This window comes from Tauraco erythrolophus, chromosome 11 (assembly GCF_009769465.1).
Source record: "Tauraco erythrolophus isolate bTauEry1 chromosome 11, bTauEry1.pri, whole genome shotgun sequence".
Lineage (NCBI taxonomy): Eukaryota > Metazoa > Chordata > Aves > Musophagiformes > Musophagidae > Tauraco > Tauraco erythrolophus.
This window is the reverse complement of record NC_141475.1, coordinates 12262800-12287365: the sequence shown is the minus strand read 5'-3', so window position 1 is coordinate 12287365 and position 24566 is coordinate 12262800. Positions and strand designations below refer to the sequence as shown.

General features: G+C 35.2%; 1 protein-coding gene across 2 annotated transcripts in view; it reads left to right on the top strand.

Moving 5' to 3' along the window:
• Positions 1 to 24566, top strand: part of DNER (delta/notch like EGF repeat containing) — a 126482-nt gene that overhangs the window by 50570 nt on the left and 51346 nt on the right. For both annotated transcript variants that reach the window (XM_086618513.1, XM_086618511.1), the window contains exons 3-5: positions 3499 to 3593; positions 7000 to 7166; positions 22236 to 22381. In XM_086618513.1, coding sequence (XP_086474639.1) covers positions 3499 to 3593; positions 7000 to 7166; positions 22236 to 22381 — 408 coding nt within the window. The remainder of the gene's footprint in view (positions 1 to 3498; positions 3594 to 6999; positions 7167 to 22235; positions 22382 to 24566) is intronic.

The following is a 24566-nucleotide window of genomic DNA, read 5'->3' as shown; positions in this document are numbered from 1 at the left end:
GTGTTGCTTTTCTTAGCCTCATTGAATTGAAGGCTAGTACACTTAATTTATCAAAGTGATAAAGGCACTCATGTAAAAATATTGCCTTGGGATCTATGTATGTATTTCAGCACTTGTTGAATTAAGCGTATATCTCATTATTCTGGTTGGTGTGTATGGCAGGAGAGTATCTGTACAATTCACACTATTTAATTTTTTCAGAAAAGTTGTAATATAGAAGAACAGCCTGTTGCTTCTCTTCTTAGGATTTCCTTTGCAATCTCATCTATACTACCACTATAGCCTGGTAAGGTAATCTTCTAGCTAAATCACTGCTGCCTTATTAAGGTCCAGGCAGAGACTGCAACAACAGGTACTCTTCTGCAGGTTTCACTCTTGCTTTCTCAAACGATGCTCTTCTACCCATGTAAAGACTTGGAAAGTTAACACTGTTAAAACATTTGAGGCAGAAGTGTAGCTTTTATATATTATGTTTTCTTTAAAATAAAACCAAGAAGATGATTTAAATACAAACATATGGAACATGTATGCAAAGAGGAATTCTATGTTTCCTGTCAGCAATTTGATATTTAAACATTTTAAACTCTAAGTAATATATTGAAGAGGAGCTCTTCACTATATTCTGTGCTGATGTAGGAGCTTATATTTGTAAGCAGCTCCTAAACGTACTTGAGGCACTGGCAGGTACATGAAGATTTTTTCTTTGGCGACTATTTTTAAAGTAGCTGCATCATTTCTGTTGTATGTATAGGTCTGTTCCCCCAGGAGCTTTCTTGCTGGCTTAAAGGTTCTGTACTGTTGAATGCTTCAGGGGAATTTAGGAAGAGTTTGATGTCAATGCGGTTTTGTGTAATGTTTTTTAGTGTTATCTTTAAATGACTTTAGATGATCTGCTTGTATATTTTACCTTAGCCATCTCACTTTTTAAATTTTGAAGAGGAATTAGGATAAGAATGTTTTTTATTTTACCTTCTGAAAATCATTTAAGCATATTTTCCAGTTCTGTTTTAAACATCTCCTACCAGTTTTAGCACCCTTTTTTTCCCTCTTTTTTTTACAGAGACTTACAGATTGTTTTCATCTTTTGAGTGTCCTTTCTTATTGTAATGTATTGGTTCTCTTTGCCCTCGTTCTTCAATCTTTCAGTTTTGCAGAGAGCAAAGACAGGAAAGAGACATACTTAAAAATCTTTACACAAAATTCTCACAGCTGTGGAAAAACTGTGTAATTTGTTTCCTAATTCACATTTCAAAGCTGTCATTTTTGTCTCCATAGTATTTGTCTGAAATAGGACACTGCTGGAACGACTTTTTGTTCCTTATGAGAGCTGCTGCTTCTTCCTGTGTTTTTTGTCTGATCCAAGTATCTTTTTTTTTTTTATATAAATATAAAAAAATCAAATTTCAGCTGTTGTAAAATCCTTTTTTTTAGTGTACTACTAGTTTAGATCATTATTTTATCAGATTTGTAGAGGATGAAGTCAGGGCCAATTACAAATGGAGTTCCTAGATAAAGGCATCAAACATTGCCGATATCTTAAAAGAAGAGTCAAAAATCTGCATTTTGGCTTTCGCTCTTCTGATTACTATTCAAGTATTTCCTGTGTGTACTTTTCATGCTAAGTAATCCTTAATTCTGATGTATTTGCAAACCAAAGTCTTTTTAGTTTGTTTTCTCCATTTTCACAAGGTCAAATATCATCTGTTGTTATGCAGCCACTTTGTTCAGCTCTTGCTTCTTTAATTTTTTTGTCCTTTTAAAATTCTAATTTCAAAAAGATCAACACCTTTTACTTTACAAACTTCTAATATTGAATAGTAAAGTAAACGAAATGCTTAAATTAATTTTTTTCTCCTTGTGTTCCAAGGTAATAGATGCATGAATTTGTAAAATTATATAAATACTATAAAAGCGAGTATATTTTTAAATGTAGTATAAGACTGTATGAGAATGGAGATGTTGATTTCTTTTTTTTTTTTTTCCCCTTTGTTCCAGTAGGCAAAGACAATGAAGTTTTAAATGTTGGCAAATATAAAAGGAAGAGTGTTAGCCAAACTATTTTTGGATTCATCATGCTTTGAATGTTAACTCCTTAATTTTGACTTCCAAGATAGAAAAATGCAATGGATATATTATCTTTTCCAATATTTATTTGAACAAATATAATAAAATCGCATCTCTATTTATTTTTATAAACTACGTGTATTCGTGTTATATATGCCAGAGAATTCAACAATGAATCGAGTAATCTAGACATTTTGGGGAAACATGAATACTGAGTATTTGTCTTGTCTAAGTCAAAATCAACTAGAAGTGTCCTAAAAATTATTACTTGCATCATATTCTGGACTTCTGTTGTTCACGTTTTCACAGGTGTTTCATAGTAATGTCTAAAATATGAATTTGATTTTTACTTAAATTTACAAATTAGATTCGGACTTTTTCTTTGATGGACGATTTGTTCACAGAAGTGTATCAGGTTGCATTTTCACTTTCCCAATAAGGTTTATGTGACAAGATTGCACACATATTCCAGATGACTGAAAAAATGACATTGCAAAATCAGCCTAGCAATTTGCAGATGGAACTGGCTGATTTATTTTTTTTTTTACAGTGTGATATTTCATAGGCAGGCTGATGAAGATACCTGAGAACTACTTAATTAAAACTACTGGTAACGTTAATGTAGGAGATTGAAAGACTCAATTATGCCACATAAAATATTACTTATTTGAAATAAAGATATTGTTGGAAACAGTAATGGTTTGCAAACTGCCGTTATGAAATTACTACTTGACAAGATATGAATAATTAAGGAGTCTTGTCTGTGATTCTTCTGTGTTATATGGCATCCTGTATGGTGTCTTGATCAAGTTAATACAGTAACTGATTTCTATGCCTACTAGGCATCACAGATTTGGCAAATACATCCTTTCACTCTCAACTGTGCTCATAATTTTTTTCCATCTGAAAGCACTGTTTTTCCAAGCAACTTTTAACTGGTAATAATAGTAATGGACAAGTGGAAGAGTATTTTTTTTTTTTTTTAAAGAAATCTGTGTTTGGAAAATAAAACATATTTCAATATAATAGAAAGACAGTCTCAGTATTTGCTATTATAAATCCTCCAAGATCAACTAAATTAATGATGCACTGTTTCTTGGATGTGGCAAATGTTAGAGCTTTACTTTTTATTTTAAAAGACTAGAAGTCTATTTGTCTTTTTTTAAACATGATCACTTTTAAAGCAAGATGCTTTTAGAAGTTCACACTTATGCGCAGGAAGTTTTCGTTAAAAGCCTAAAAGGATGGTTATGTGAATTTTCAGAATGTTTGTTGATAGCATAAATGTTTGGCGAATGTTTTAGTCCGCCCTGATGATTTTTAAAAGATGACTGCTGGACTGATAGTGTTATTGTTTTAAAAATTCTTTATGTTTTCTTTGCTCAGATTTTCTGGTTTAGTTAAATAGCTAAATAAAACTATTTTTATTTTCAGATAAGCCCAGATGTGGCTTGTGGAAATGCCAGTTCCAATACTTCTGCTGGAGGACGGCTTATCTCCTTTGAAGTTCCACAGAATACATCAATAAAGTAAGAATATTTGTCATATATGATGAAATATAAAAATGCTTTTATTTTAATTTACCTGGATATTTTAGACGACAGTTTTTCAGATAGGCAGATTTGTCAAATAGCTAAAAGTCTATGAAAGAACTTCAGACTTCAGGCGTGTCCCACACGACATCCTTGTCGCTAAACTGGAAAGACATGGTTTTGATGGATGGACCACTCGGTGGATAAGGAATTGGCTGGATGGTCGCACTCAAAGAGTTGTGGTCAACGGTTCAATGTCCACATGGAGGCCTGTGACGAGTGGTGTTCCTCAGGGGTCAGTACTGGGACCAGTGCTATTTAACATCTTTGTTGGAGACATGGACAGTGGGATCGAGTGCACCCTCAGCAGGTTTGCACATGACACCAAGCTGTGTGGTGAGATCTACACACTGGAGGGAAGGGATGCCATCCAGAGGGACCTTGACAGGCCGGAGAGGTGGGCCTGTGTGAACCTCATGAAGTTCAACAAGGCCAAGTGCAAGGTCCTGCACGTGGGTCGGGGCAATCCCAAGCACAAGTACAGGCTGGGCAGAGAATGGATCGAGAGCAGCCCTGAGGAAAAGGACTTGGGAGTGCTGGTGGATGAGAAGCTCAACATGAGCCGGCAATGTGCACTGGCAGCCCAGAAAGCAAATCGTATCCTGGGCTGTATCAAAAGAAGTGTGGCCAGCAGGTCGAGGGAGGTGATTCTGCCCCTCTACTCAGCTCTCGTGAGACACCACCTGCAGTACTGTGTTCAGCTCTGAGGCCCCCAACATAAGAAGAACATGGAGCTGCTTGTACGAGTCCAGAGGAGGGCCATGAAGATGATCCAAGGGCTGGAGCACCTCTGCTATGAAGACAGGCTGAGAGAGTTGGGGCTGTTCAGCCTGGAGAAGAGAAGGCTCCGGGGAGACCTTAGAGCAGCCTTCCAGTACCTAAAGGGGGCCTACAGGAAAGCTGGAGAGGGACTTTTTACAAGGGCGTGTAGTGATAGGACAAGGGGCAATGGATTTAAACTGAAAGAGGGCAGACTTTGCTCTTTGCTTAGTATAATTTAGACTAAGCTCTTTGCTTAGTATAATTTTTACCACATATTTAATGTTTTAAAAGATGTAAGCATGTAAACTGTCTCTGGGCCATCAGAATGCATTAGAAAGTAAGGCAGAAGTGTTGAAAATGTCACTTTGGAGAAGATAGAACATTTCCTTTCTCCTTCATGCAGTGAACACTTTTTTTCCCCTTTTAATCTCAAGATGCACTTGCTGTTAGTGCTATCATTGACTATAAATGCATGTATTTTGCGTATTTGTATTTGGTTTCTGGATTATGAAATGCATGTATTTTGTGTATTTGTATTTGATTTCTAGATTATTGCTTTGGGTTTTATCATCAGCTGTGAAATCTTTTTCTATGTCCTACAAACCACATTTTTCAAAAATTGGATTTATTCTGTGTTATTCACTTTTCAAACTCATGCTTTTTCAATCAAATACTTGCTTTGTTACTTTTAATTAACATAACCTGACTTCCTAGAAAGATCTGATTCTGTCAGCTGAGATGAGGCGTTTTCTCATTGGAAATTTTATTTCAAATAAAAATCTGCCAACGTAGTTCTCTGACTCACAGCTTTACTGCAATTTTAGACTTAGATTTTCCCAAAATAGCCTACTTTTCTCATGCTGTCATCTTATCTTTCAGAATCCCAGCTTTCAGTTAAAAAAGGCCATGCTCACAGGACAAAACAAACTGATGCAAGCAGACAAGCTGCAGACAGTTTGGAGCAGTAACTGTTAAACGTGGGATCTGTCCTGCTGTTCCCACGGGACTTTGAATCTTGCTCATTCATGAGCTCTTAAGCCTATCTAGGAGAGAGATCTGGGAGTGTGGATACTCTGGCTGGCTGGAATCTGTAAGCAAACAAGTGTCTTTTCTCGAAATCAGGAATAAACTGGCATTTGTAGATTCTACAGCTATACTTAAGACCCTTGATGAAGGGACCCCATTTTAAAGGAGTTTGTAGAGTACACAGTGATTTTTGGTAATTTTTGTACACTATATGTCTTCAGTAGTGTTTTATTTTGACAGTTAGTCTGGGTAATACTTATTAATACCAGATTAATACCAGTTAATCTGGTAATACTTATCTTCATTTCATTATATTTCCTGTATTAAAGGCCCAAGTAACATCTCTGATTCGATGGCTATCTATGAAAGGAAAATAATTTCAGTTTAAGGATTTTCTTTGGTTTTGATTGTCAGGTGTGGCCTAAACTGAAACTAGTTGCTATCATGTTCTAAAAGTGAGATGGTCAGCTTTGGGGGTAGGTATACGGGTTATTCTTGAAGAGAATCCAAAATACTGTCAAAAATTTGCTTCTTATGAAGTCTTTCTCAACTCATGTCAAACATCATTAGAAAACTTTCCATTTCTTGTTTTGAACTCAAGAAGTGACAAGGCAGAGACTGCCCTTGTGTTTTTAGCAGGCTTGAAATAACTTCAGTACCGGAAACTGTGGAACAGAACTTAATCTCTGGGTATTTGCAGGGCTGTTTTCAGCAGGAGAGAATTACCTCTTTTCAGCAGTTGGATGAAGTTGTGTTTGAATTTTTGGAGGATAGTCAAACTCATTTGGGATTCCTTCAGAGGAAATTAATGCAAACATTTGGGAACTTGCCAGAAACATGACAATTTTTTTTTTTCTTCATAGAGATGAGTAGGGAAAAAAAGTATCCTGAGAGGAAAGAAACACTGACATAGATACAGTGCTTCCCGGTGGAGCTGACAGTGTATATGCAGTTGTAGATATTACTTTATCCAATCTGTCAATATTCAGGAAGGCACCGTGGGCTCAGTGACCTTGGGAGAATTTCATGACTTATTTGATTTACAAGAATAAACTGTTCTGAACCTTCGATCTGATATGTCAGACAAATGAGGATTTCTAAAAGGAACTGTCGCCCTGTAGTGAATGAACATAGAATGTTCTTCAGTAAACAAGAGGGCTGGATGTACTTCAGCTGCAGAAAATGGTGGCATCGTAGATGTAGAAAGGAGCTACTACTCAAAAAGACATAAATGCAAAGACTCAGTAAGGATACTTTATTATTATGTAATATTGATGTAAAACTTTCTTGGGCACTAAGACGATGTCCTTCAGGTATTTGAAATGGAGACTCTATGATCAAATCTGTTGTTATGTATAGTATTATGCAAATCTTACTATTGAAGCATTTTTTTATTTTTGTGGACATGCTGAATATCTTCAGGCCTTTTCCTGATTTCATGCTTGCTACATTTAAGTTTTCCTTCTCTGTTGGTGAGCTTTTGTTCTGCAGTGGTGTACTTCCTAATAACACCAGTTTCCCTCAGTGCAAATATTCTCACTGTTTATTTTCCTAGCATAAGGCAAGATGCTACTGCTTCTCTTATCCTGCTATGGAAGGTCACAACCACTGGATTTAAACAGTGTTCACTTATTGATGGCAGAAGTGTCACTCTTCTCCAGGCCTTAGGTGGACTTGTTCTTTCTGAAGAAATGCTTGCGTTAGGAAACAACTACTTTATTGGTGAGTAACATGCTGACTTTCTGTTTATCACCTCTAGGGGACAACTGAGGGTTTACCCAATATTTAGAGAAACAAAGACATAATTCCCTTAAATTAAGTGCTGCTGAAAGATCCAGATGTGATATTGGGACCATGTTTTAGACATTGGTTCATTCAAAGCAGACAAGAGGTACACTAAATTCTTACACAAGTGGCACCATTTGGTTTAAAGTCTAGATGGTGATTTTTGTGAGATACCTTTAGATGATGCAATGTATTTTGTATGTTCTATTTTAATCAACTGTAAAGCTTTTGGTAAATGCTACAGTAAATAACTCTGAATGTTTGAGGTACTTCTTTGTCAGATATTGTGTCATGAGATACTTTGTAAAGAAGCTGAAGCCTGTACACAGTAAACTTGAAAAAAAATATTGAAATATAATAAGAAATTTAATCTTCTAACTGTTTATTTGCACTACCTTTTCTAGTTTTATCTCCGTGAATATGAAACCTTAGAAATATACTATATGTTTCATTGGGCAATTAAATGTTAAGCATCTTTGTGGAAGGAATGCAATGAAAATAGACTGATATGTTATTTTTAAGTGTATGGGAAATGATACTGATATAATGCAGTCTTTATGCACAGACACAATAGACTTAATTAAATTCAGCTTTCTGGGCAGATGGTTTATTATACTGATGACATGAAACCAAAGTCATTGTAATGACGACATTTATTGTAATCTTCTTGAAATGGTCTATATCTTATAATGACTTATAAGTTGCCACAAGTTGTTATTCAGGAACATTTCATGGTAATAAATGTAAAATTAAAAGCATTCTGATGGAGAAACATTGGGCCAAATTCTAAGTGTGTATCTAATATAGAGAAGACCCCAAATCCATTAATAGTGCCTTGTTCTCTCCTTTTTGAGCTGTCACTTGGCAAAGATATTGCTTAAAGGTTGTTAGTATAATCATTTAAGTACTGTCAGCAGTGGTTTCTTTCAGTGATATTTATTTTCTTCAAATAATTTTCCAGTTATATTTTCTTTATTAGTTACTTCCTTCCAAGATACTTAGTTTTAGCTTATTTTTTTTTCATCTAGTTTTGCATTTAATTTATCAGAGTTAAAACTCTCCTTGTGTCTTCCTCAGGAATAAATTTTTGCATTTGCCTTGCGGTAGTTAATGTACAATGAAAGTAAGTAAAAACTTGCTGAAAACAGGATAATTGTAAATTTTATGCACTCATGAAAGTACCTAAAGGCATAGCTTGGTCTATAAGCTCCCAAATAGAAGGCCTAAACTGCTCTGTGAAGGCTTCACTTCATTGTACATGCCATAGAGTGTAGGCTATTAATTTAGATAATGAAAATGAATATTGTCTTACTCTTTCATAGTTTGTCTTGTCCTATTTGTCTCTCTGTAACTGTCTTTCTGTCACTGGGATTTTTACTTTGAATTGTTTTCTGTGTGCTAGGTAACATGCGGTGAAAATATACCTTTTCCTTGATGAATATAAACCAAGGTTTAATTCATAATAATTCTACTAGTGATTTTTCCTATTTCAGGCAGTACTAGTTTTCTGAGACCTCTTATTTTACTTCCATCTGTTTTTCAATACTTTCTTTGATCTTTCTTATCAATTTCTTGATAGTGAAATTCTTTGTAGAATTTTCTAGTTCTAGTGTAATTTGATTTATGCAAAGAACATGAATCATAAATGTGTATGAATGGAGCAGCGAAGACTCCAATAATAGAGTGATACATTCATGAATAGCAGCACCTGAGTGCTTATTGAAGATGAGTGCCAATACAGTGCATTTGAATTTTTATAAATCCTATTTATTTTAGCAAATGGATAGATTACCTGTAGTGCTTTTGATAGAAAATGAATATGAAACATCTTCTCTGCATATCTTTTAATCCTGAGGCATTACAACTCTATACTATGATATAATCAAGTAATGAGATAACTCTTTTCTGGAGTAAATTATTTGATGTGGCCTTAATTTAGTTATTATTTTCCCAGAATAATTTCCTTTTATTAAAACACTTGAGCAGAAAAAAGGTGAAATACCAAAGGAACAGGGAAACTGAAACTTAAATTTGTTAGTTTAAAGGTGTTTGTGATCTATCAACATTTATTGTAAGAAAGAGAAAACAGAGTAACCTCTGTATTTTCTTCTCAATTGTGAGGAAATATTCTGCTTACTTTCCATCATCAGTTCTCATCCAATAAAGTGTAAGTCTTGGGTGTAAAACTTAAGAAGGAACTCAGTCATTTTGTGTGAAAAATGCTGAATTTTGTCTGACCTCCACTGAAATCCATAATTCAGCTAAGGTCTGTATAAAAATAACTAAATCCTTAATTCAGATTTGATCCAGATTTATGGAAAATGGTCTGTGAATCTAACATGCTTCATGTAAGTTTTTAGTTTTCAATAGTTTAGTTTTCAGTAAGATCAGATGAATATAGTTTTTCTCATAGACAACTTTCCTTATGTTTCTTGATACATATGACAAACTTATTCTAAGGTACAGTAAATTAAAATGGAAGATTTTATATAAAAAAAGCAATAACGCAGCATGTGTTTTTATTGATGATATTAAAGTTAGAACAATCATGAGACCACAAGATACTGTAGGTTGCTGTAAGCATAGGATTACAGAGTAAGGCCATGGACCAGGCCAGTTTATTGTTTTATATAATTTCCCCCTTCTTCCCTCACTCTTTTGCTGTTCATTTAAATGAGTTTTTAAAGGATTCTTCTCTTAAGTGGTGAATTCTGTACATTTTAACCTTTTAAATAGTTTCTAATTAGAACTATAAAAGAAAAATGGGGAAGATCTCAGTGGGTTGTTGAGTTGGGTTTTTTTTGTGTATGTGTGCCTTTTGATCTACGTCTTATCTGTATCACTTCTCACTATGTTGCCTCCAAGTTTTGTTACTCAGCAATGTACTTTAATTACCTCTTCCAAATCTTTCTCTATAAGATGATTATGTCAAAGATAAAGCATTTAGGGAAATATTGTTTTGTGTTTACTTCATGGTGACACAAGTTTGAAGTTGTTTAGACAAGACTGAAGAGGCTCAAAAGTCGGCAGTAATGTACTGATTTGCTGATCATATGATTCAGGGTACAATGTCTAGAGGCTGGAAAGAATGCTGTCTCTGAGATCTAAAAATAGACACCTTGATCATAGTGCTGTTTACCCCAAAGACAATACCTGCACTATATGAGAATGAGGGGTTTACGGGAAGGAGAAGAGTGTAACACAACTAAACAAAGAAAGAGCAGTCTGCTTTCTATAATGTGATTTATAAAATGGCTGCTGCATCTGCAAACAGGCTTGTGTGGTGCAGGAAAAGAGTTATGATTCTGTGATTATGCAGCATGATTATGTTAAATTACAGCATTTACTCTATCAAAATAAGCCGCAGTAGATGGGAAAGAGTACCAACTTGAAGACTGGCTTGTACGTTCTGTTACATGTTCTTAGCATGACTGCTCTGCTTAGAGTATTTTTAATGAGTTTATCTGTAAGATTTGATACCATATATGTGCCAGTCTTCTAAAATAATTTATTATGTTTTATTAGAAAGTATACATATTAGCCAGTGGGGAAAAAGACTAATATGGTTCAGGTTTTTAAGTAAAAAAGCTCCTGAAAGTACTAATTCGCTCAGTAGGTTAGGTGGCTTAGGTATAAGAGGAAGCACGGAGCATATCCCAAGGTATTGGTGGCTTTTAAAGCCAAATTACTACAAGGCAATCACTAGGTGGTTGATCTGTAGTACAAGCCAGATGGGTGAGCTGTTGATCTCTGCTCACTCTTTGCAAAGAAAATGCTTCATTTGATGCCAGGAGAATTAAAAAGTTTTGTGCCTAAATTCAGGACTTTGAAAAAAAAAAAAAAGTATTTTATTGAGGGCATTTCTGAATAGCAAATGTTTTTAATATCTATACAGAAAAATATCTATTCTGCAAAGTGCTATAGGTGGATATCAAGATTTGCCAGAGATAGCTGGGAAGTGAAGGAGGAGGTGATTAATCATATTTCTAAATAAAAGATGGCAATAAAGGGATCAACATTTAAAACATATTAATTTGTGGAAAGTCTGCCTTTTACTTCAATAGAGTTATAGCTTCACTCTATTTGTCCCAATGTTCTTTGAAGTTAATGAGTGATTCTTATATAAACTATTCATCGTATTTAAAAAATGTGTCATCAATATGAGTTTTAATTCAGGATCTTCATATCTTCGTGCTATCAATAATGGTACTAGAATATTTGAAAATGAGTAACTGCAAAACTTAAACTTTACCTTGATACAGTCACACACCTATTTGTCATTTCAATATATCTTGAAAAACTTGAAATCAGATGAAATACATTTTGCAGGTCTGAAAAAATGAGATAAGAGTTCCTTAATGTACTGTCACTTTGTGCATGAGTCTTTCAGACTGAAGTTCTCATAAATGTTAATAGGTTACAGCTAAGGATCTCCGTGGTGAGTTCAAAGTGCTGTTTGTTATGTGTTGTGGGGGGAATCTAATCCACCCAAGATGGGGCACTTCTCTCTGTCAGGGAATAATATACTGGATTTGGGAACATGTACAGGGACATGTGTATCTCTTTTCTATACAAGCTTGTTGCAAGTGCATAAGATTTACTAAATTGATTAGATAATATCTCTCTTGAGAAAATAATGCATTCACATTTTCCTTTAGAAAATAAAAAAGGCCTTGCTGAAGAACTTTGAAGGACATTTTCAGCTTGTATGTCAACTCTCTCAAAAATCTCCTGTGATTTGTTGCATGCATCTTTTTTATCCTAATGTGCAATCACACTCTGATTGAAAACTGGAACATCTATTCTGAAAACACAATCTGCTATCAAAATGGTGAAAAAAACAAAACCAACACATAATAAAAGCATTAAAATATTCGTTTTTATAATACCCATGTTTTAGAAGTTTGACTGTATACCCTCTGTTTCTTCATGAGTCACTTAATTTACTCTGGTGCTAAATTACTATATGTGTTCACTAAGGCAACAATTCTGTGCTTCGTGACTCAAAAGATACACCTGTGGATGCGAGACTTAGTCAACTGTAATTTCGCAGTTTCCAGTCTAGTTGATAGACTAGTACAGGTACACCTTATACTGGTGTACAACGAGCAAATTATATTTAACAGTCCAATTCTGCTAGTAATCGAAACCACCATAGCTTTTTTTTTTTGATTGGATGAAATTGGAAATTGGGTAATAAAATTGCATATTGTATGATTATCACTTCAATTTTAAGAAGTGTTTATTTTGAGATTTTGGACATAATGTAGAGCATGGAGTTGTCAGTGCTGACTCTGTCTGCATGCAACCTTTTTCTTTCCTTTCTCCCAACAATATAAAAAAATGCAATTATGTTTTCAGGTCTTTATCATGGTTATTAGGACATTAACTCTGTTGATAAAACCTGCTTCTCATCAGCTTACATGATAAAATGTTGGAAAAATTCCTTTTCTGCCTTGGTGTACCTACTGCTGAAGCTGCCATGATGGGAGCTGTTTCACAAAAATAGTAAATCAGACAGTTAGGCATTAGTATTTTGCCCACATTTCCCCATAGTTTATATGTGACAGGAAAGTTTTTATAGTTATAGTTGTTTAAAAATGCTTGTAAATAGCTTGAAATTGAATTGCTTTTTGACTTCGTACTTTATTTACCACCTCCATGATGCAGCTTAAAAAGCAACTTTCATGAGATACTGCTGCATAAGTTTTTTAGTTTATTGTCTGCTTTAAAATAAGAGGAAGATATTTATAAGCAAAATTGCTATTTCCCAGATAAGACCTTACAGATAATAAAGTGGAAAGTTTAACATTTAATATGAATTAATATTTTTATCTGAACAGAAAATCGTCCAGCATATTTTTTAAATTATAGGGTTTATTTTCATCATAGTGAAGGAAAACTGATGTAGACCAGGTGTGTAATCTGGTTTTCTGCAAGATGCCCAGCCTTTCAGATCAGTACAATTTAACTGACTGTTTTAAACTATAATTATAAAGTATTTCAAAAGTATTTCCTTAAATAAAATTGGTAGCTGTACAAACTCACTTGAAAATGGATGCTATAGCATCTTTATGGTGAGATGAAGAATACTGATGCTATTCAAATGCCAGCACCTATAAGGCAGCTTGCTTGAATTCCAAACAAATTTTTGAAGTTTTTATTAAAAATAAAATTAATATTTGGCTCCTCAAGAACGAGAGATCTAGGGCATTTTAAGAAGTGTGTGACCCATATGTTTATATGTACAGAAAGGATAATATTTTCCTATCCAAAATGCTGTCTTCTTTTCTAATGCAACAAAACATTTTCTTTAATATCTCTACCCTGAGCAGTGATTTGCTCTCTTGATGTTCTTTAGTTTATTTAATGAATTTCCTTGCAATATCTCATTGTACATTAACAAGTGTCACCACTAATATGACTGCAGGTATATTGAATAGGTAAAATGAAACTTAGTGTACAAAAGACTGTATTATAAATAAATAATCTAAAGAGATGTTTTGAAACAAGTTAGTCTGATTTTCTAACTCTTTTTATCTGGCTATAGAATTTCAGATTAGGAGACAAGTTTTAATTGTGTCTTTTGGATGGTGTGTTTTGTATTGTTACATGTATTTAAAACACCACGTATTTCCATCGAAAGCAAGCAGTTTACTGCATGTTGCAATGGTTGAAAATGAAATAGGGCAATTTTATTTCATAATAGGAGATGTGTGAATTGAATTCACTGAAAGCCACGTAATCAAGTTACTCTAGCTTTAACAAGTTACCATGTGTCAGCTGAGCATCTGTGTGAGCTCCTAGCCCTTGGCATATGTGCAGTCATTTGAGTTAACCCTCTTTCACTCTGGACTAAATTAAATCACATTTCCTGCACATGCTGCAGTTGGAGTGTTCACGCAGTTCTGCTGCTCAGCTGACGTGCAGTAATGTGTGTGTGTGACTGGTTAGTCACTTTTATGCAAGTCAGCCTTGCCGCTGGGGAAATTTGGTGACAACTGCTCCAGTTAATGGGGTTTTCATTTTTATGTATGCAATTTTCCTGGAAGGGCCCTACTGTAGGCAATATTGAGTATTGTGCTCAACTGTGAACGTTTCCCTGGGGTTCTGGGCATAACAGCTAACCTTGCAGAAAATGGCCATTTGATAAACAATAGCAGCAGCAGAAGTGCGAACAGCGTGAAAAGTTCAATGAAGTGCTAATTTCAATGACTTTTTAAAAAGATGGGCTTATAAAGCAAAAAAGTTAAGCATTCAACTGAAATCCAAACCATTCTGAAGAGTGCTGTTAGGCTATATGAGAAAGAGTATCTTTACAAATATGATAAAAATCAATATTCTCCCCTGCCCTTCATAATCAAGTTACACGTACCTCGTCCTACATATAAGTAGATGTAAACATTGGACCGTTTGCTTTTTTTTTAATCCATTGTATTATGTTTTAAACTAGCAGCTAAATAATTTTTACCCTTCAGAGTCATCTTTAATTAATCAGTAAATTATTCAAGATTAATTTTTATTTGCTGCTACTTCTAGCAAGTAACAGTAGGAAATTATTTTTCTGGTCCATGCTTGGAGGTTTGTCGGCTCAAATTTGTAATGCTTGGTGAAATACCTTTTGTATCTTTGTATATTTCGTAGACTTCTCTTTCTTCAAATAAGGCTTTTGTGACCAATTCACAGTCAACATATTTACATTCAGTTGATCACATAGTTGTTTGCACTGTGAGATCTTGGATAGACTGCTTAACTTTGTCTGTAAAACAAGGATACTAATGCATAATTTAAAGGAAAATGTGAGGCACGTTTTAATAACACTTGTGAAATGCTTTGAGATCTTCAGCTGGCAATGTAGCATACTGTACAATGTATTTAAAAGTAGGATATAGCTACTCATAAGTCTTTAAATTGAAAGTCACTATAGATAAATCCTAGCTAACCTTGCCATCCAATCTACTGCAACTCCCCTTTTCGCAGTCCCTGCTATGTCATTTGTATTCCACCACACTTAACTGCTTTTGTGAAGCGTGGTATCAGAGATTCTGGTGGTCTACATTTATTCCCAAAATAGTTCGCTGCCAGCTCGGCAGCATTGTGGAGATGCTGATAAATAAGCACATAATGGGGAAATTGTGATAGAGGAAATCTAATAGAAGGTTAGTCTTGTTACCCTTCACTGGGCTTTCACCATTATTTTGGACAGTAAGCAGAGTCCTTGAAGCCATGACAGAAGGTCACACTCTAAGCTACTGTCACATCTTCTTAATAAGCTGTATGCAAGTGATTTTATATGTATAAGTGTACTTTTGCTAACTGAATATTTCATAATCTTGTCTTGGGTTTTGTTCCAGTCAAACTATTAAGTTGGGTAATTGTTTAATAGTAAAATTCAGAAATTGCCATTTGTTATAGAGGAAATGTAATGGAACATGTGTTTCGGGATTTTTCTATGCTAAGAATCCAACTGGTTTGCTCAGTTTGTAAATATATTTTAACTGTTAATCCTGCAAAACTGAGCTCCAGTGTGAAAGTCAAGCCAAGTCCTTTTTCTTCCCAAAGTTTTGGTAATTTTCTGACACCCAAATTTTGCTTTCTGTTGCACCAGTGTAACATTGTCAATCTGCCATTGATAGTGTTGCAGAAATGTTACTGAGAATATAGCTTGACCAACAACACATTTATCTTTATCACTGTAATGGTTATTATGTCTGAGAAGAAAGTATATGTTTGATTTTCAGAGCCCAGGATGAGTTTTCAGTGTTGATAGTGAAGGAAGAAAGCAAATCTGTTTTTAAACTAAATGTGATTCAGATATCAATTTGGAGAAGAAAAAAAAAACAATGAGAAGTTTTACAGTCACTTATCAACAACAAATGATTCTTTAAATTGCTATTTCATGTGAATTTTTGGGAAAAAAAAAAATTGAAACAGTTCTTGTACTGATTCTCACTAAATTATATATATACTTTCAAAAGCAGTATCTGACCAAGGCTCCTGTGACAAAGTACAGCAAGCATGCTGATCTATATAGAATTTGAGAGAGTTGTACCACTTATAAATAGTGCTATTTGTGGGCAAAACGGCAGTTCTGTTATGGTAGCTGTATTTTCGTATCCCCAGATACTATGTTGCCTAGCAGTATCATTAGAGAATGATGTCAGATGTTCCGTACAAGTAGTCCATGGTACCCATAGCACAGAAGTACTGCATCAAAGATTATGAATGTCATTGACTACCTGTTTCTCACTTCTTATTTTCTGCTTATGTATACTAATCATCTTAAGAAAAACTAGAAAAGTATTCCTGACCCATTTTTTCAAATTCTGTAGAACAGTATTAGTGTCAGAGCCCTGAAGGTATTGATAGGCCTTAATGACCCTGACAATTAGGGTCATGGAAAAGGTAATAAATGATTGTCTATTTGTAAATCGAAAGCATGCCTCTACTATTTCAACATGTAAATTTTCACTGTCAAGTGCATCATCAGAACATCTTGTTATGCTTCTTCATTTTCTAGGTCTCTAAAATGAGTTGAACATCATGCCTTACACAAATGAGTGGTAGGATTGAGCTCCCTTAGATTTGCTAAATGAATAACCACTATTTGTGATATACAGTGCTGTTAGAAAGGTAAACTGGTTTGTATAGTCAAACTGAATATACTACTTTATGCTTAGATCAAAAAAGCCACTTGTGCTGGTGATTAGTATAGACTCCTGTGGTGGTCTTGAATGATACATGGATAGCGTGAGTGCTATTGACACGAAATAATCTTTGGATAAAATTTGCACATAAACAATTTTAAGAGAAAGGACTAGAATTAAAGTCTCCCTTTATCCTTTTTCTGGTGAGTACTGTAAACAAAATTGAGTTATTTTCTTTTTTTCCTAGCTTCCCTTCTTTAAATTATTCTTATATCTGCAAAGTTCAATGGCCACAAAAGAAAAGGTTGCGCATATTCACCACTCCTGTGTAGCTTGCTGGATAACATTTTCTCCTGTGATGTGAGAGATGTGGTTGAATAGAAAATTCCTCTTGAATATTTTATATCTTCTATATTTTAGGTTAATTCTATAACTTTTTGCTATCTGTGAATGAACTAGCACACATACTTACGTAGCTTCTATCCTGAACCACTAAGGCTTATCAACTACGGTTCAGTATGCTCTGATAGCAGCCATATTGTTTCTGGAAGCTGAAATCAGATCTGGAAGTATTATAGCTTCATTATGTTACTACCTGACATGAACTGAAGATCTGGTGCAGGCATACCCAACACCACTGCTTTGTTCCTGAAGGACTGATGCTATCTGGTTTTCTTCCATTTGTATATATCCCAGTTTCCCATTTTCCAAATAATGAATAACTGACTGTACGGTACACTGGGAATTGGGTGGAGAAATGACATCACCTTATTCTGGGGCTCTTTTTTGTTTTCCTACCCATTTTGACTTACCAGTGCCCTTAGTTGCCAGGGCTATATACTGTGCAGGGAAGCTGTAGGCACTTAGTGTCTTTGAGAACTCCACTACTTTGCAAAATGTTGAATTTGGCTGCTGACCCCAAAAGCTTTTGGTGTGGGAAAGTGTTGAAAGAGAAAAAGAGAACAGATGGAAACTGATAGACATCCCACTGCTGTCTCATTTCCTTGGGAAACTAGGCTAAAAATAAGTTGAAAACTTAGGGACTGCTGCTTCTTTGTAAGTGAGCGCTCAAACCCCTTGGCAGTTATCCTCTGTCATCCAAGAAACATTTAGGCGGATTCAAAGACCTATACTTTTGTGAACTGGAGCTTTAATGGAGGGAACTATTATTGTATTTCTGCAGTAAAATGATAATCTATTGTTTCAACAGTAGGTGAGTATATATTAGGATTGGAATGCAGAGAAATACGTTCGAGATGACTGCAACAGGCGAGTGTTTGTGTGTGTAACAGCACTGAGTGCATACCCAGAGCGAGTTAGGATTTGTAGTCGAGTCTTTTGCCTTCCATTAGCATGATATGCAATAGGATAATTTTCTGAGTTGGTGGTCTATTAGCTTCAGTCTTCCTTATTTTGACAGCCCACTATGGACTAGCTCGCTGACCTCGATCTGCCGTGCATAGAAGGCAGGTATTGTTCAGAAATGGGGCTTGAGAAGGAAGCAAATCAGTTTGTGTAGTCTAGAAAATCTACAGTCAATCAATTAATGTTTAAGTAGTGGTGATCTGAATGGCATGATATGATCTTGCTGAAGGCACCTGGACACAACGATGACACCTGTGATCTTTTATTTTGTCTTTTTTTCTTATTTTTCATTCTTAACTTTCTTGATATCAGAAACAGGAGCATACATGCTTTGTGCTCCTAGGTGTAAGTAGGTAAAGCTACCAGGATGGAATGAGCTGTAGTGTGTTTTACCATGCGTATTGCCAATGAAATCATGCAGGCGTTTCTCAGGCTATCAACCATATGTGTACAAAGCTTGAAAATGCCTCCTCTGCAATCTAAATGACTACTCACATTGTATTCTGATTTATTAAGTTTTAAAATGGTTTCCATAATATTACTGTCCTTCACCTGGGTCGGGCCAATCCTAGACACAAATACAAACTGGGCACAGAGTGGGTTGAGAGTAGCCCTGAAGAGAAGGATTTGGGGGTGTTTATAGATGAGAAGCTCAACATGAGCCGGCAGTGCGCTCATGCGGCCCTAGAAGGCCAACCACATCCTGGGATGTATCAAGAGAAGCGTGGTCAGCAGGTCAAGAGAGGTGATTCTCCCCCTTTACTCTGCTCTTGTGAGACCCCACCTCGAATACGGCATCCAGTTCTGGTGTCCCCACCATAAGAGAGACATAGATTTGTTGGACCGTGTTCAGAGGAGGGCCACAAAGATGATCCAGGGGCTGGAGCACCTCTGCTACGAGGACAGGTTGCAGGAGCTGGGATTGTTCAGCCTTGAAAAGAGAAGACTTCGGGGGGACCTAATAGCTGCCTTCCAATACCTGAAGGGAACCTACAGGAAGGCTGGGGAGGGACTTTTTACAAGAGTGTCTGCTGATAGGACAAGGGGAAATGGGTTTAAGTTGGAGGAGGACAGATTTAGATTAGATTTTAGGAAGAAATTCTTCAGTACGAGGGTGGTAAGACTTTGGAATAAATTGCCCAGAGAAGTTGTGGATGCCCCCTCTCTGGAGGTGTTCAAGGCCAGGTTGGACGGAGCCTTGAGTAGCCTGGTCTAGTTGAGAGGCGTCCCTGCCCATGACAGGGAGGTTGGCTTAGAGGATCTCTAAGGTCCCTTCCAGCCTATGCCATTCTGTGACTCTATGATACTGTCAATAGCTCAACCCTGAATTCTTCAACTTAAAATGCTTCGATGTCATTGTGTTTTAACTAGCTTTAGAACACCAGCAAGGTTAAACTGAACAGAATTACCTTTTGTTATAAACAGCTGTAGTGTTTTTCTCCAGACCTTAGACAGAGGGAGCTGTAAACATACTTTCGAAATTATTATCCTACCTAGAAGTTAAAAATAGAACTTAAAACTCACTGTAGTTCCATTGCTGTTATGGGAGTTGGAGAAGAAACTAATTGAAGTGCTATGACCTGAGTTAAGCAGGGAGTCATATTTAGATGATCAGGGAAGCTTCTAGCCTTAAAACCTAGAGATCTCAGAAAGTTGTGTGCAACTTATATAGAGTGAAAATAAATAGCTGTGGTTTTATTTTTCTAGTCTTTGGAAATTAGGTGAGATAATTAGAAATTACAGGAAAATATGTGCCATTTCAGTGAGAATAATGATTTTTTTTTTTTCCGTGGTTGGCCCAAGGGCTTTTCATACCAAAATAGTAACAAGACTCGAAGTACAAAGAAGGTTGATTTAATATTCCTTTAGGGAACTGTCCTAAAGAATATGTAACAATCTGCTTCAGACAAGCAAATGTGAACCCAAAGACATTTTCTGAATACCACATTCTTCCAAGCATTCACATATAATTGCATGACTGCCAGTGACAATTGCTTTCAATTGTTAAAGGAAATAATTCTGGATACATCTTTGAACAGATGGGTAAAAATAGAAAGTGTATTAAGGCCAGAATAAATTGGCTTGCTTTGAAGAGGTCAGCAGATTACGATAATCCTCACTAGCCAAAACAGACCATTAGACATTTGGAACTATACCCAATAAATTTTTTTCAATCTGATCTTTTAGAGCATTCAGCTAACTCGTAGATGCCATACTCAAGGTAATGACATCTTTATTGGGCAAGAGATTTTCCTTCTTTGAAGATATGGTTTAGGCATCGTTGTTTCTAGCATAGACAACTAATTGTTGAAAGATGCATCATTTTAAAAAGTGAAATCTGAAAATGAAGAACAAAGAATGGGAGTCTACCATATGATTTTCTATGGAGTTTGTAGAATTAGTCATGCTTGACACTTTCATATGCAGAATGTAAGTAATGTTTAGCAGCTGTTCTGGAAGGAGAATTCACCTGGAGTCCACAGTGTTTCATGAAACTTTGGTTTATTACTGATAATTATAAATATTATCTTGTACTAATTTTTTCTTCTGCTAGACTAAATATTGTGCTATCTCCAGTCTTAATGAAAGAAGCTAGACTGCGTCTTTGAAGTTCGTTTGAGGTTTAGACTGTAAATGGATTCTAGAATTCAAAGTGGAAAATATTAGAAAAAACATTCCATGTCATACACCTCCTGCATCTATTTACCATCATTCTTTTTAAAATTAAGGATATTTAGATAAAAAAAAAAAGCATCAATTTTTACTTAAATTCTCTCTTTCTATTAACTTCTAAAGGAAAGCATAATCCTGCAATGGTTCTGTGTCTGTAACTTTCCATACAGACACTACAAACAGTCTTAAACCCTTAGGAGTCTAGCTACATTAAGGATAGTGAAGTCAAATTGAAGTTTGACAATTTATGGAAGGATCTTTGGGGTTTTTTGTGCATATATTCTGCATACAGTGTATATATACTATACTAGACCCACACCTTTTTATGTCACGGCACAACCTCCCAGAACAAAACAGTGAACTGGTGCCACTCACGGAAGGGCTGTAACCCAGGCGTGTAATCACTGTGGTGGGACAATGCAGTTCGAGCACCATTGACATATAGGAGCAGGATATATGTATTTTGGCATGAACTCTGTCTGAATTGTGTATGTCATGAGCTGTGTATATACCTTATTTTATCTTTCCTGCTGCCTTTTTTTTTTTATTTTCTAGTTATATCTCTTAGAAGTATGAGTGATAGGCATGTTGTTATGCTCCAGTGTCTTATAATAGCTTCCAACCAACTATTTTTTTAATTTCATGCAATTACAGGTGCTAGTCAGAGATTCATGAATTTTCCTCTTCCTCATCAAATGTTCTTGTTTTCATGTTTCATTCATCTATACCTGGTGTATCACTTTATAAAGTGGTCCGAGATGACATTCAGTAATACTTGCATTGCAAATACACAAAGAAATGCTGTCAAGCTGTATATGTATGTTCTTGCAAACTTCATAAAATATACAGCCAAGAAGATTGTCCATCTGTTACCAGTGTAATGCAGCTTATGATCTGTGTGCTTTTTAGCTCTGAAGGAACTTTCAGAAATTAATTTAAACATTTTTCTCCACTGAATTTGATTTTAAAATTCCTTATCATTAAAAAACTTAAGACAATATATTTTTAACTTATCAGAAAGATAGCAGACAAAAGCATGTGATTATTTGAGACTTAAAAAAAGGATAACAGATTACAGCTCTGGAGGTAAGATCACCAGCCTACCTTTCTTTTGTTAAACAATATAATGAATGTTTGTTTCCAAACTATATTCTAATTTGTATTTACATGCATTAAATGTAGATAGATGTGTATGAAATACAAGCAATGATGTTCTTAGTTCACATTTTCTTTCACTTCAGTTTTATCTGTTTAGCAGTAGAACATTAATATGTATTAGTGTGTTTTCTCACATAGTAATAATTTTTTTTTTTTTTTTAAGGTTTTTTGAATGATTCAGTTACTAAATGCATTGTGGCTCTACGCTTGACTGTGACAGTGAAAGTCAGTACCTGCATGCCTGTGGGAAGCCATTCATATAACTTCCAGTGTTCAGGGAAAGGAAAATGTGTCACCAAACCAGATGAGGTAAGGTGAACTTATCAAGACCTTCCTGGAGTGTGGAAATTCCATGGAAGTATAATCACAGAGTAAATTGTACCTGTTCCTCTTAGGGTGTGCATACCTTGCTGCTGTGTAATAGGCTTCTAAAGCTCACAGATGTTACTAAATTATAACAATATATTTATTTGCTATTCTTAAAAATCAAGCACTTAAATTAAGAAAATAACTGATATGAGAAGCAAAGATTCTTACCCTGCCCTGGCAATAAAAACAATTTTTCAAATCAGGTAGAAAGTAATGTGCACAGCATCTTACTGTCACCATACAAGAGTGTTTCTTTGAGATGAGAAGCATGTGGTGGGAACTTGGGATTCCCAATCTCCAGACCAGCGTGTTCCAGTTTAAGTCTTCAACCTTATTTTGGTTTTAGGTCTGATTTAATCTAGTAATTATCTCTCCATGTCTCAATAATTGCTCACTCAGAAATCACTGATCAGTGCAATGGAATTGTCTGAGCATAATTATGAGAAGAAGCACAATGAAGTAATTTGGTAATGTTTGGAAGTTTTCCTGTACGGCTTTCTCCTTTACATAATACTACATTGAGAGATTACAATGGTGACAGCAATTCCACTGGCCATTGTGAATTTTTTGTGCAATCTAGAAACACACGAAAATAAGAACCAAATGTGTAAAATTTGCAGTTTGTATACCACTTTTACGAAACCAGACTGACCTTCTGTGAATGAGATCCTGTATTCTGTTACCTTCCATACGTGTTGATTTTATTCCATGGATTAAAAGTCATTTATAGCAAAAATATACACAGTTAATCTTTGGTTTTATTAATATTCATTTGGGAGATAAAAGCAATAGTGACTGTTGAGTAAATATTAACAGCTGTGAGCCTGCTGTGAGCACAGAAAATTTGGCATATTTAGGGAATTCATTGTTTGTTCCTCTGCTACCGTTTTCTGATTTGAATTCTCAATAAGCATGTTTGATAGAAAAATGACGTTTTGAATTGTAACAACAATAATTAAATTGCTACAGTAATCTATATATGCATGGCAGTGCTAACATCTGGAATAGTTAAGTATCTATTTTATTTCTCAAAAATGAAATTTTAAAATGCTTGAGGTAATATGTGAGCACAATTATTGCAAGATGTGTTTAGAAGTAAGTGCTACTCTACCATACCAGCTGGCTGGTATCTAAGTAAATTATTCATTCAGATACAGTGTCCTATTTCATAGTCCAGTTTAGTTTTTCTGCTTTACCATATTTAACATTTTTATTTTATAATTTCAGCATCTTGAATTTGATTTATGTAAATAATATGTTCAGATTTACTATACAGAACGGTATATCAAAATGTCTTCTTTTTCCATTTTTTAAGTTGAGAGTTAAAGCCTTTGACAAATAGTCTTATTTTCTGTTTTTTCCCATGTTTGTCCATTTTTATAACTCTAATTTCTTTGTCTTCTTTCATGGCATATGTCACAAAATAAAAATAAATTACTTCCTATATATATGCAGACACATTAATGCTTTTCTGTATTAAGGAAAATGCATATATGGCTTTTAATAATTATCCATGTTCTATCCATCTTTGAGACATGGTGAGTAAAATAAAATAATCTTTAAAAAGAAAGACAAATTGGCTTCATGGCAAGAAAGAGGAGCTATTATGTCACTCAAAAAAAGATATAACAGTGCTTGTTCGTCCCCATCTGTAGTCTTGACGTTGAAAGTTTTATACGTTAAAACTAGAATTGTTAGTGATAAATGACCCCCTCTCATGAACATGTAGTGTGTTGCTTTTCCTAGAAAACAAACAGAAAAAATTAGGATTCTTCATATCTTTCCCCACCTATTCTTTCTTTGAACCTAAGAGTAATAACCAGAAAATCTATTAAGGTAGGGTTTTGATGTAACATGCACTAGGCTGTAAGTGACTCACATCCCTGTGGCTGAAGCTGTGGGACATAGAAATCATGTTGAAGTCCATTTCTAAAGAGGCGTCTATCAATTCATGGGAGTCGGAGAGCTGGAATTAGCAGGATTCTTGATCTCTCTTATCTTCAAATAAAACTTCAACTTGAGAAATGTAGTTGCTTTTATTTTCACTGTCACAAACTGTCTCTGAATTTTCTAGTACTTGAAGAAATGAGAAGTGTCCAGCTTCCTACTCCAGGGAGAATAACTA